Here is a 14,523-nt window from a genome sequence, read left to right on the forward strand (position 1 = left end):
TAATGGGTCAATATATGTAAGAAGGTTAATGGGTCACTTAAGCCCACTAAGGAGAATACTATGTATCAAGATGAATGGGTGTCCGGTGGTCAACAATCATTACCGTCTAAGGTAGTGTATCTAGAAAAGCGGTCAAGTCTAGTCGGACTATAGTGTTTAGGAAAGACAATTTATCATTATAACACATTTATTGTAGCTCATTAGCTGGCCAACGTCCAAGTTAAAGACGAGAACATGAGTACATGTAATGCTTGCGGGACAAAGACATTGCTTTCATGAGAGATTCAATGTCTCGTCGGTGTTTTGGATAGTCTACATTGCTATTGGAAAACAATGATGCCGTCTCTCTCATCTAAGATAGTCATATCTTGTTTAACACCCATAGTCCGGATATGAGCTAGCCAACATTATATGTATCATATCCAGCCAACATTATATGAAACAAAGTCCTCCATGCACTGTGGGAGACCGAAAGACTTGAACAAACCTTTACAGTGTTAGATGAGATAAAAATTTGTGGAAGTGTTCATGATATCAAGATGGGCCATTTTATTTGAAGATAATTGTTTCATGGTCAAGGAACTGTTGCGTTTGATAGGGTTGATATAGTATTGTGATGATAATGCCAATTCGTGTGATGCCTTGCTAATCCGAGGAAACAAGATTATTATTGGATCATGACAAAGTTGTTCAGTAGATGAATTGAACAACTTTTTGGGTCTTTGTTCAGTACTATTATATGCATCAGAATCATGAAGGAAAAAGTTGTTCGGTTGGAGGCTAGTGTGCTTCTGGGATGCTAGAGAATTTGGAAATTTTTCATTTTCACCAAGGTTATATTTGGGGAAATATTCAGCAACTGATGACAAGTTTGGACTTGTTTTGGTTGTAGCTACCACGCTAATACTTGGACAAAGGCAGAGCTTATTGGTTCTAACTTAGCATAAACTACAATTACGGCATGAAGACATGCCTTTATTTTGGGGGTAGGATTGTTAGGATGCTGTAATTTATGGCTCAAAATTAGGATGATGCAAAAATTAGGTTTGTGTACCTATTTCATTTTGGTGTCTTTTTTGAGTTTGGATTTGATTTCTTGGTTGGATTCCTTGCTTGATGGAGAGATTTTGTTAATTAACATTTGATTAGGATTTGGATTTACTTCCAATTAGGATTAGAATTCTCATTGTAACCTAAGTCCTATGCACTATAAATACACTATAAATAGGACCTTAGGTTTTGGTTTATTTCGTGTGCCAACACCATTATTTTAGAGAGTTTTCTCTCATTGGATTTTGGGTGGAGGTTATAGTTTGGAGTCACGATTTGGTGAGAATTAGTTTGTGAGTTAGAAAACAATTTGGGAGAATCTTCTCCATATGTTTGGGTTCTTTACTTGTGTGGTTTAGGGTTTGTAACTTGTGGGATTTAGGTTATGACAGTTAAATACTCTTTTGTAATCTCCGTTCGTTTAGTGAAATTTCTCACAGTGCTTCGCCTGTGGACATAGGCTTTGCACCAAACCACGTGAAATCGCTTGCGTTCTTATTTTGAGATCATTTACTTAGCTTTCTCCTTCGTATGAACACTTTGTCGATACCATGCTATTTGGTAGGGAAAGTCTTAGTTCGGAAGATGTTAAAGCCTCTTTGAATTATAAAGAACTAAAGAATAAAGTGTATGACACGCAAGATGGAGCTTTGGTAGTTCAAGGAAAGAATAAGAAAAGGGGCAAATTTGGAAAGAACACTCGTAGCTATTGTCATAAGGAGGGTCATTAGAAAATAGATTGCCCTAAACTCAAGGGCAAAAAGAAGCTATTTGATAAGTCTTTTGCTACTGTTGAGGCAAACATTGCAAAATATTGTTATTCTGAATTCCTCTAAAGGTTATGTGAGGAGGTGGAGCTTGGTACTCAAGCTCTTTTGGTGGAGTGCAATTCGCACTTTAGGTTCATATGTTGAAGCTTTTTTTGGATTTTATTTCATATTTTTTAGTTTCCGTATTTAAATTTGTTAGAGAAGGCGTTGGAGGAAATTTTAAGTTTGAAGCGTTTTGGATTTTTTGAGTCTAGGTGGAGATTAGTTCTTTGAAGAATTTGGTGATCACTTTTGCACTTGTAATTTGTCACCCAAATTTGGAGTTTGTATTTGATTTGGAAGTTTTGCTAATTTCTCGCCGATGTGGAGATTGTTGGGATTTACAACTCAAAATTAAGATGATGCAAAAATTAGGTTTGTGTTACCCATTTCGTTTTGGTTTCCTATTTGAGTTCGGAGTTGATTTCTTGGTTGGATTCCTTGCTTGGTGGAGAGATTTTATTGATTACCTATTTGATTAGGATTTGGATTTACTTCCAATTGGGATTAAGATTCTCATTGTAACCTAAATCCTATGCACTATAAATAGGACCTTAGGGTTGGTTTATTTTGTGTGCTAACACCATTAGTTTAGAGAGTTTACTCACACTAGATTTTGGGTGGAGGTCATATTTGGAGTCATGAGTGTGTGGCAAATTCATGGCTCATTCGTTTGGCAATTTGGTGATAATCAATTTGTGAGTTAGATAACAATTTGGGAGAATCTTCTCCGTCTTTTTTGGGTTCTCTACTTGTTTGGTTTAGGGTTTGTAATTTGTGGGATTTGGGTTGTGAGAGTTAAACATTCTTTTGTAATCTTCGTTTGTTTAGTGAAATTCTTCACCGTGCTTTGCCTATGGACGTTGGCTTTGCGCCGAACCATGTTAAATCTCTTGTGTTCTTATGTTTTGAGATTGTTTATTTTAGTTTTCGGCTACTATGTTGATGTTTGATATTTAGTATTTTGATGACAAGTTTGCACTTGTTTTGGTTGTAGCTACCACACTAATGCTTGGACAAAGGTAGAGCTTATTGGGTCTAACTTAGCATAAACTATTTTGCCACTTAGTACTACTGTCTAGTGGTATTTATCTTCACTTGTAAATGAGAGGTTTTAGGTTCGATTCTCGCCAAAAACAAGTTTGAACCACATTATTGCTAGTCCATTATGAGGCTAGGCCCACCTCCTCCCCTTAATATAGATAATATTGTTTGTTCCCAAGAGAAGAAGAAGAAGAAGGAAAAAAAGAAAAAAAAACAAACAAACAAACTTAGCATAAACTACAATTACAGCATGAGGACATGCCTTTATTTAGGGGGTAAGATTGTTAGGACCCTATAACAATATTTAGTGGCCAATATATGTAACATGGTTAATGGGTCACTTAGGCCCACTAAGGAGAGCACTATATATTTTTTATTTGTCTTATTTGTAAGGTATGAATGAAGAATATTGTTATTTAATTTCTTTTTTTTTTCCTTGTATTTTTCCTTTCTTTCTAGTTCCGTTAGAGAATCAAATGACAGAATAAAGTAGAGGAGTGCATAAGATCAAAAGGAAGTGCGGAAATGGCTTCGTTTAGTATGTGGGCTGAAGTTAAAATGATAACAAATTAGATTTCAAACAAAATAGTGTAAACTTTAAATAAAAATAAAAATAAATAAATACTACTTACCTTTGCCACACATGGTAAACCTGCACATTCTTTGGCAATCTTTCTTCCAACTTCTAGATCAGGATCTGTAGGAGTAGTATCATCTACAAATGCTCTTCCCTTTAATATGGACCAGCATTCGTCTTCCGATAGAAATCCCAAATCATAGCGAGGAAGTGTTCCCGTAATTGTTGCAACTTGGGAATTACATGTAGTGACAAGTATGGTGCTCCCCCGTGCAAAATGGAGTTTTGACAGACAACTCATCAGTTTGCTCCATTTTTCAGAGTCTTCATTCCAAACGTCATCGAGTACAAGAAGACATCTTTTCTCTGTCAACCGTTCTCGGACGCTTTTAAGCACTGCCTCCTGACTTTGTGTATCAACCGTTCCACATTCAACATATTCCAAGATTCGATGCAGAATTGAATCAACGTCAAATGTATTGGATACATATATCCACATTTTCTTTTCAAAGTGTGTACTTATCTCATCTTTATTAAAAACTAACTTGGCCAAAGTAGTTTTTCCCAAACCGGGCATTCCCACAATGGCCATAACCGAAAGATTTTCTTGATTGGCTTCGGAACTGGTCAAGGTTGCAAGTATATTTGACGCGGCCTCATCTCTGCCAACGATGATTTCATCCCCAATTGATGAATTGGTTTCTCTGATCGATCTCATTGCTGGAGAAGGTGCAGAAACTAGTTCCATAATTGGCGCACGATTCTTGAGATCCACCAAGGATGCGTTGATTTTCTTGAGTTGATGTGCTACTTTAAGACGAAATGCAACGGGATTAGAGAGTGAAATGAAGTTGAGTACCTTTCTCTTCAAAAGGTTTTGTATTTGTAGCTTATGGCGGAGAACTTCGTAGTTGATGTCCTCCAAGACATCATCAGCATCATTAGCCACGTCCTGAAGTTCCTCCACCCACACCGCATCAGCATCATCAGCAGCATCACGTGTGATATCTTGAATCAGGGATAATGTTTCATGCAGCCCTGTCAGTTTTGCTTCAAGTCCCCAAGAACGGACGAGCGGTTCAGCAGCAAGTGAAGCCGCCTTTGCAAGCATTCCCTCAGCAGTAAAACTAAATATCCTTGCCATATCCTTCCCTTAGTACACAAAAGACAGAGCAGATTAATACTCAGCTAGTTAAGGAAAGAAGATGAAAAAATCGAGACTAAGAATCTAAGAGCCATCAACAACAATTTGTGATTCGGAACTAACCTGGGTTTATGATCTGAATTAGTACACTTAAAAGTGAGGAAGGACGGGGAAAGGCCTTAATCGAGAGGCCTTGGACTCGTGGTTGTGGAGAAATAGATTGAGTTCTTGGCGCGCGCGCGCGCGAGAGAGAGAGAGAGAGAGAGAGAGAGAATTGAAGTGTGGGAGTAGCAGAGAGAGGACAAGGAAGATAATGAAAATGTTGGGGAAATTCGTTTCCCTTCCAACCCTTTTGTAATTTTATAAATGGGAAACTTCATTCTAATTCTTGGCAAATATAATTTTTATATTAAAATAATGAGTAAGATCAAAATCTAATTTTAGTCCCTTGATACATTAATTATTATTCTTTTTTTCTTCCTAATTTTAATGTATTAATTAGATTTCATTATAATTATAATTTTCATTTCATTCATTGTAACATATTTTAGTGTAAACATTTAGATAAACTAATTTTTGTTATACAACATATTTCGATATACTTTGTTTTCTTCATTGAGATACATTAAATTTATTATAATACATATCGGTGCATACATTTAGGTACACACATTTTGGTACATATATTTCAATACAAACATGTGGGTACATTACATTTCGGTACATACATTTTTGGTACTAATATTTCAGTACATACATTTCGATACACATATTTAGGTACATTAATTTAATATTGTATATTTCGATACTAACATTTATGTACATTAATTTAATATATTATATTTAGGTACTAACATTTAAATACATTAATTGAGTCTTTCAAGTTTGAAAAACGTTAAATAAAATTAATAAATTAAAACCTTTTTTTTCAGTCAAAATAAATTTAAATGTGTATATTAATAAATTTTAATATTTAATGGAAGACATTGGATAAAATACACATTAATTAATAGATAAATTCATGGATCACTTCTATCGATTTTAAATCTCAGTGACCATTTTGAATAAAAAATAATTTATGATTGCTTTAAATATTCTGGGTCTTGCTTTGGTTCAGAAGAAGAGAACTAGTGCTACGCTCGGAAAAGTTGGTCAAAACTTCACTATGGAGCCTTCAAATTGGCTATACCTATATTCCAATGGTAGAAAGAGAGTGACAGAAACAGAGGAAAGGAAATAAAGATAAAGAGATGAGAGGGAGGAAAGGAATACGGAGATGAAATGTAAGAAGAGTGGAAGCAAAGAAAGAATAGAGAAGAGTGGGAGGAAAGAAAGAGATAAAGAAGAAAGAAGAAATTCAGAAAGAGATTAAGAAGAGAAGAAAAGAAAGAATAGAGAAGAGTGGGAGGAATGAAAGAGGTAAAGAAGAAAGAAGAAATTCATAAAGAATAGAGAAGAGTGGGAGGAAAGAAAGAGATAAAGAAGAAATAAGAAATTCAGAAAGAGATTAAGAAGAGAAGAAAAGAAAGAATAGAGAAGAGCGGGAAGAATGAAAGAGGTAAAGAAGAAAGAAGAAATTCAGAAAGAATAGAGAAGAGTGGGAGGAAAGAAAGAGATAAATAAGAAAGAAGAAATTCAGAAAGAATAGAGAAGGGTGGGAGGAAAGAAAGGGATAATAGAAATTCACTCATGTTTGGATGACAGGCTTTTAAAGTTTAAAGGAATTCTAGATTCAGTTGTTAAACAATACTTTACAAAGATATTAATAATGGACTACTTAATGATGACAAAGTCACGACTCAAATGTATTACAAAGACACTAGACAATGATTAGATGGAGTGACTTTAAAAAAGTCTAGATGCTATACGTTTCAGAGATCTTTCGAATGACACCGTGAAGTCGTTTCAAGTAACTTTGTAGTGTTTTATTAGTTCATTGGTAGTGTTATAGTAATTTCTTTTAGGTTTAATCTCAATTTACTACCCTGAAGTTTCTTGGTTTTCAACATTTTATAAGTCAAGTTTTTTTTCGTCCCAGTCTGGTACATAAAGTCATAATTCTGGGACACTTTCATACATCCGTTAAGTTGAAAAACCTTTGTTAACTGATGATGTGGCACCCACGTAGACAATGATTGGGTGCCACATGTCAATATGGGCTCATGAAAATTAAAAAATTAAAAACCTAAAAGCTACCACTTTGGATTTGGAAGCAACCTGGGTTTTTTCCCCAATTGGTCGACTGGATTCCCCCATCTCAAATAGACTACTCCTTCTTCCTAGGGGTGGTTCGGTATGGGATCCCATACCGAAACCCTTGTCCCGATTCCCAAACCGAAAATTTCGGGAATCCCAATTTCAATACCGATCCCAAACCAAATTTTCGGGAATCCCAAAATAGTTTCGGGATTTCTGGACAAATCAGGAATCCTGAAATGGTTTTGGGCTTTTGGACTAAATTTGACATATTATGCTTTTGGGCTAAAATTCAACCTTTTATATTGAAAATTTGGGCTTTTGGGCAGGCTGCCAATCTGCAGCCCAATCTATTGTTAGACTAAAATTTGAATCTTTGCACAAATCTGTGCAATCTGCCTATCTGAATCTACCAATCTGAATCTGTGCAATCTGAATCTGTGCACAAATCTGTGCACAATAACATATGTGATCTACCTATTCAATTTCTACTACAAATGCATGCAATAAAAATAAATTAAGTAACAAATCGAAAAGCAAAAAAAATTAGTTACAAGCCAAGGTTTTAAACTAAATAAAGTAACAAACTCAAAAGTTGAATAGGAGATGGTCTTTCAAATCCGTTCTCATATATTCCCATCAGCAGTTCACGTTTCAGAAAGTAGTCCTCAAACTCATTTCCTTTTGTTGCAGTTACATCCTGAAGGAAATCATTAGTAACTAGATTAGGAAATCACAAACAACTATTGTTTTAACCAAAATCATTAACTCCAAGGGTACATGGAAACAACTCCGATGTCAAGAACTCCGAAGCATATGACTTTTATCAGTACTCCAAAATAAATACAATGCAAAACAAGTCTTCACTTACATTGAATAACCAAACCGTAGGTACAGAACCTTTAAATTACAATATCAACCAGAATCATCAAGAATCTTTGTCCAAGAAATAGGTCCGAAGAGCTAACTTTTTAATACAAATGACTCAGATGTACTAGTTTTAGCGGTTTTAGTCTAATAAAAAATTCCCTCATATCCTAATTGGTTTTTCCATGTTTATCCTATATAAATCACCACATCTTGCAACCAAAAACTAGTTTAGTAATTAATACTAATTACTATAATCACCATTTCTGTGGATCCAATCATGGATGGATCCAGAAAAGAACTAGACCAATGCTTGTGGTCCTCGCTAATTTACCCTTCAACTATGCATTTTACCCTTCAAAAATTGAAGAATCTTGCCGAGCATGCATTGCTCACCACACAAACAAGAAGAGAATAACCTCCACATATGCTATTAAACCAGAATATGAGGGAGTATTAAATCGGAATCTGCGAAAGTATTAAACCACAGCCTATTAAATCAGAATCGGATCTGTGAAACCAAACAGAGTATTCAATTCAACCACAGCCTATTAAAACAGAGTATTAAACCACAGTCTACTGAACCATTAGATCAATTAAATAGAATCTGATCTGTGAAACCAAACAAACCCTTAATTTACAAACCCTAAAATTACAAACCCTAACCTAGAATTCGTAAATTAAATTTCACAAACCCTAAATTAATTCCCATATTTATTTACCTGTGTCTGAGACTCTGAATCTAAGAGATAGAATCGCATGAGAGAGTCGGAGACTCCTGAGAGAGAGAATCGCGAGAGAGAGTCGCGATAGAGAGAATCGTGAAAGAGAGACCTCAGACCGGTGGTGGCTGTGACTCTGTATCGTGAAGGAAGGGAGAGACGGCGAGGGATGATCCGCGTGTGGTGGTGGGTCGGTCAATGGCTGGCCGGAGTTGGATTTGAGTGAGACTGAGCTGAGAGCCTGAGACTAAGAGAGAGACTGAGAAATGAAACCTGGAAGCCTTGACGGGGACAAACAAACAAAGATGAAAGTGAAACCTGAAAGCCTAACAAGGAATAGATGGACGGCATAGATTATTTTGAAAAATCAAACGGTTCAAATTAATTCTAATTATAATTAAAAAAATAATATATATAATAATTAAATTTTCGGTTCGGTATGGGAATACCGAAATATTGGAAAGGCAATCCCGATTCCCATACCGAACTTTCGGTATTTTTTCGATATGGGAATACCGAAATTTTGGGAACATCGGTTTGGGACATTTTTGGTTTGGGATCGGTATTTTTTTGGTTTGGTTTGGGAATTTTGGGAATTTTTTCCACCCCTACTTCTTCCACTCTTTCTGTTGTTCTTCCTAGAGGACAACTTGAGCCCCATTGCTGCTCGTCCCATTCCTAATCAGCGGTTTCCCCCACCCCAATGTCGGCCAGCGCCCAGGACCGATCTTGAGATTTTTTAGGCCGGGACGACGCCATAAAATGTGCCCTAAATTCATATACAAAAATTATTTGTTTTCACACGTAAGAGTTCGACAAAATTAAACTTAGAAAAACACTTCAAACTCAATATTTTAGAAACATGGAAAAACAAATTTATTTTGTATCGAGAGAAAAGAACAAAAAAATCCCGAACTTACAAGTAGATAGATGATGAGTTTTGTTTTCCTTCTATCTGAACTTTAAAGTATTTTATATAAATTGTGTTGTGCTTTTTCTTATTTACTAACCTTATAAATATGGGATTAAAAAATAATGATGTTTTCGAGTCTTTAATTGATATGTATAAGCAATTGATAAGCCCTAAATTAAACATATTGGTGACACGTGATATAATGCAAATTTGGTCCACGCATTATTCTTTGAAGGTTAGGTTTAATTGGAACAAATATCATTTCGAAAGTAAAAAATAATAAAAAATACACATAATGTTTCAAACCCAAGACCTCTTTATTAATTTTAAATAACATAAACACCACTTATGGCCTAATTTTTTTTTATCATTTTGCCAAACTTTATAAAATTTATACTCTAATAAAAAGAAATTTGTAAAAATTGGGAAGTAATAAACACACATGATGTTTTAAACCCCAAACCTCCTCATTTATTTCAAACAACAAAAATCACTAGTTCTAGTTAAATTTCTTAGGGCCTGTTTGATATCCTATTTGAAAATTTTTATCATTTCTCAAAACATTTTTTAAGAACATTTCTTGAAAACAGTTTTTTTGAAGACTCAAAAACTTGATTGGTTTCTAATTTAAAATTTTTAAATCTTACGACTTAAACTATAACAAAGAGATCTAAAAAGAGGAGGTCGCAAGAGAGGTAGAAAGAGAAGAGAGGAGGAAAGAAAGTAAGATATGATTTAAGAAAAAAGAAAAAACAGAGAGAATCAGACGAGATAAAGAGGAAGATGAGTAAGAAAAAGAACCTAAAGAATAAAAAGAGCGAATTGGAGGAGAGACGAAGAAGATAAAAAAAAAAGGATAGAGAAAGAAGAAAAGAGAGAGATTTGGAGTGAGAGTGGAGGAGGAAGAGAAAAGAAAGAAGTGAGTTTAAGTTTAAAAACTCTAAAAACTCAATTTTTATGTTTTTAGATAATATACTATATTTTTGAGTTAGTCTTGAGTTCAGTTTTTGAAAATAATCTTACCAAACAAGTTTTTAAGACCTAAAACTTGAAAATTGTTTTTGAGTTTAAAAAGTTGGATTCAAGTACACTACCAAACAGATCCTTATATTTGCATATACCACTCTAATAATTTTGTTACCCTTTTTTTTTTTTGGGTCCAGTAGGGTCTCTTCAGCCCTCACTGAGCCTGTGCTAGCCCTGCCAGCATCGCTTTCTCCTTCCCAACCATTTCCTCACTCACCAAACCCTTGAAGTATAGCTTGAATATGCTCTCGACGCTCTTTGCCGCCACCCCTGACGACGAGGATGATCCTTCGCCGAAGGGCTTGGAAAAGAAGTCGTGGGACTTCTCCAACTCCTCCTCCGAAATCCGCATGATGTCCCTCGCGACCTGATTGTCGTGAATCCGACAGTCGAGATCCTCTCTTGTTTTCTACATTTCGATCTCGCTCTGCTCACGATCTTTCAATTCCTGTTCTAGCCTCATGAGTTCGCCGGATTGATGAAGCCCACGATTGGAGTGTTAGGGATGACTGAAACGGCATCGTTTTCGAGATTGGGCAGAGGAGGGAGGGTTGGAGGGCGAGGGAGGCGGTGGTGCTACCACAGCTGTCCTCCGGGCAGAAGCAAACCCCAAGACGGCTAGGTCGGGGAAAAACGCCAAGTTGCTTCCAAATCCAAAGGCATAGCTTTTAGGATTTTAATTTTTTAATTTTTATTGTTTTTTAATTTAAATTTTTTTTTAAATATTTTAATATCCGCGTGGGCCCATATTGACACGTGGTGCCCAGTCATGATCCATGTGGACGCCACGTCATCAGTTAACGGATATTCTGATGGAAAACTTAACGGACATATGAAAGTGTTCCAAAATTATGACTTTAGGTACCAGACTGAGACTAAAAAAACTTGACGTATAAAATGTTGAAAACCAATAAACTTTAGGATAGTAAATTGAGTTTAACTTCCTTTTTTAACAATTAAATCTAAAATATCATGGAACCCCCTTAGTATTAGGGTTTATTGATATTTTTCTTCGATATCAATTTATTCCGTTGTCTGTTTAATATATGTATTGTTGAATTAAAAAAATTCTAAATTATCTTGAGAGTTTTGAAGGTTCCTTGTACAACATACTCCATTACTTGCATTTGTGATGGACATGAGTGTAGTGAAATGGTCACTCCTATATATGAGTACACTCTGTGCCTTTTATTTGAGGTTCTAAATTCATCCCCGACAACGCTAAATAAATTTATATAAAATTGACTTCAAATAACGTAAAAGTTATTCGTGGTGAGTCACTTTTTATTTATAACTCTCTTATACGACTATTGACCAAAGTGTAGAGATAACTCATTAATCAGAAAGATTTTTAGGGGTTTTGGAACTTTAGTCCTTTGAAGAAGTTAAAATTTAATAAAAACCTGGTATTAGATTGGATATTGATTTTAGTCCTTAAATGTGTATTTAATTCAAATTCATATTATATTTTTTTAATATTTTTTTTTTGGTCAAATATTTAATAGTTATCTTATTTAATGTCATCACTTTAAATTTTAAATTTATTATTATACACATTTTAATTCATTAATTTTATTTAACTTCCTCTAATTAGTGTATCTAAACGTCAATATCATAATATATTGTACCAAATTAGTGTACCAAAATATCCGTATCTAAATATATTATAGTGAATTAGTAGAACATAAGAAAATATTATACACATTTTAATTCATTACTTTAAATTTTAAATTTATTGTTATACACATTTTAATTCATTAATTTTATTTAACTTCCTCTAATTAGTGTATTTAAACGTCCATATCATAATATATTTTACCAAATTAGTGTACCAAAATATATGTATCTAAATATATTATAGCGAATTAGTAGCATATAAAAAAATATGCAAAATCATAAGTGCACTGAAAATTATGTACCTAAATATATGATACTAAATTAGTATACTAAAATTTCGTACTTGAATATATGATACTAAACTAGCGTACTAAAAAGTCGGTACCTAAATATATTATACTAAACTAGTGTACCGAAATGTCCGTACCTAAACATATTATACTAACCTAGTGTACCGAAATGTTCGTACCTAAATATATTGTAATGAATTAGCGGCACATAAGAAAATATGCAAAAACATAAGTGTACATAAAAATCTCTAATGAAATATTTTCTAATATAAGATACTTACCATAATGAGAATTAAAATTTATAATATTTTCGTAAATTTAATTTATGAACACCATAAAATTATAAATAAAAAAAGAGAGATATTAAAATACATATGATGGCATTAAATCAAGACTAGGGACTAAAATCAATTTTTAATCTTGTATAAGACATTTTTCTAAACTTCATCTTATTTAGAGATTAAAATCTAGTTTTCTAAAGTTTTTTCTAGAGCCTCAGTTGATTACCAACACTTGCTTCCGAGCTGGAGCTTTCTCGGTGGTGCAATGATCTATGAAGGTTAATGGTAGTCACTATTCACAAAACTAATTTGTCTCACGGATAATTTGTCGGTGCAAGCCCTTAAAACTCATTTTTCTTTACATAAATCCCGACGCAGTTTTGAACTCTCGAATAAAATTCATTGACTAAACTCCACAAGCAAATTCATTAATTATATTTAACTTCAACAATTATACATATTCCAAATACCTGAAATACCCTTAATTACACTTTTGACATACACAATTAAGAATTAATTGTATGTGAATTAGAAAATGCTAATGTCTTGATAATATGCAAATAAGAAATGCTAAGGAGATTCTCAAAAGTATGACTCTATGCCGTTTTTGGCATAATGTTTTATAACATTGACATGAAAATTAATGTTAAACTGTGAGGTGACAGAGATTTTCACTTTTGAGAGAATCCCCTTAGCATTTCTGTATGCAAATAAAGGGTAATGATTCGATAACAGAAAACTAGAAGTTAACGTTGTACGTTCAATGCATTTTACACACATACATATATAACAATAAAATGTGCCTATTATGTACTAATACATGTAAAATAATTTACTTACAACATTTCTTCTTGTTATTTAATTAAAAAAATAATTTACCTTACATAATAATAATTTTCATATAAAAAGGGAGCAGCGACATTTGATAAGACACACGGAAATACTTAAAATACACCTTAAATAAAAGCTTATAAAAAATGAAAAAAAGTGAGGACAAAAGGAAAACACATTCAAAACTATTAAAAAAAACTAATGAACATAATTTTAAAACTTTGAGTTTTAACTAAAAACCACCTAATAACGTCATTTGATACACACGAAAATACTTAAAATAGGATAATACTTGGGTACTCACAGGAGAGTACCCAATTTACTGACCATCCTATGTGGCCCACTAACATGTTAACACCTGTAATATAAGACTATCACCAAACACCATCCTATCTTGCTAACCAAACATCCTCCACTTCCTTTGAACCTATAACCAAACATCATGCTTCATCCTTCCCCTCCCAAACTGCCATGGAGTATGTATCGACGTCGAACACACCGACCCAACGCCATCACCACCTCTAATCTGATGCTTTCCTCGTCAACCCAACCAACCCACACCCATTTCTCACCTCCACTGACCTTCCTTCGTAACACCCATATTGAACCAATAAATTTGACCGGAAAAGAGGAATGGAGTGGGTTTCTGAATAACCAACTCGTCGCCGTCGACGAGGAATGGAGTGCGGTCGTTGTCGAAGTGCACTGGAGTGGGGTCTCCATAAAAGAGAGGGTTCGAGGTGGGCTCGCCGGTGAACAGAGGCGTTGGGTTGTCGAGGTCATCGGAGAAGATATGGGCGGAGTGGGTCGCTGGAAAAAGAAGAGATTGGTGGCGATCTCGCCGAAGAAGATAAGGGTTGGGGGTGGGCTCGCCGGAGAAGTGAGGGATTGGGTTGGTCTCGCCAGAGAAGAGAAGGGGGAGAATGGGGGGGGATGAGGTTTTCTGCACATAGACAAGAAGGGAGAAAAAAGATGATAGTGTTTGGTTATGAAGATAGCAGATGGATAGTGTTTGGTTCTGAAGATAGTAGGAGTTTGAGAGAGAATTTTATTTGACAGGTGTTAACATGCTAGTGGACCACATAGGATAGTCAGTAAATTGGGTACACTCCTGAGTACTCAAGTATTATCTAGACATGCAAACGAGTCGAGTTTA

At 34.7% G+C, this 14,523-nt stretch overlaps 1 protein-coding gene and 1 pseudogene across 1 annotated transcript in view; one reads left to right on the plus strand and one right to left on the minus strand.

Moving 5' to 3' along the window:
* The window catches only part of LOC126628503 (60S ribosomal protein L13a-1-like), a 47,941-nt pseudogene that overhangs the window by 18,814 nt on the left and 14,604 nt on the right, over window positions 1-14,523 (plus strand).
* The window catches only part of LOC126628964 (putative disease resistance protein RGA4), a 44,404-nt gene that overhangs the window by 4,756 nt on the left and 25,125 nt on the right, over window positions 1-14,523 (minus strand). Inside the window, exons 2-3 of the mRNA XM_050298852.1 lie at window positions 4,744-4,973; window positions 3,536-4,627 (exon numbers count right to left, since the gene is read on the minus strand). Of these exons, the coding sequence (XP_050154809.1) occupies window positions 3,536-4,624 (1,089 nt within the window). The 5' untranslated portion in view covers window positions 4,625-4,627; window positions 4,744-4,973. The remainder of the gene's footprint in view (window positions 1-3,535; window positions 4,628-4,743; window positions 4,974-14,523) is intronic.

This window comes from Malus sylvestris, chromosome 7 (assembly GCF_916048215.2).
Source record: "Malus sylvestris chromosome 7, drMalSylv7.2, whole genome shotgun sequence".
Classification (NCBI taxonomy): Eukaryota; Viridiplantae; Streptophyta; class Magnoliopsida; order Rosales; family Rosaceae; genus Malus; species Malus sylvestris.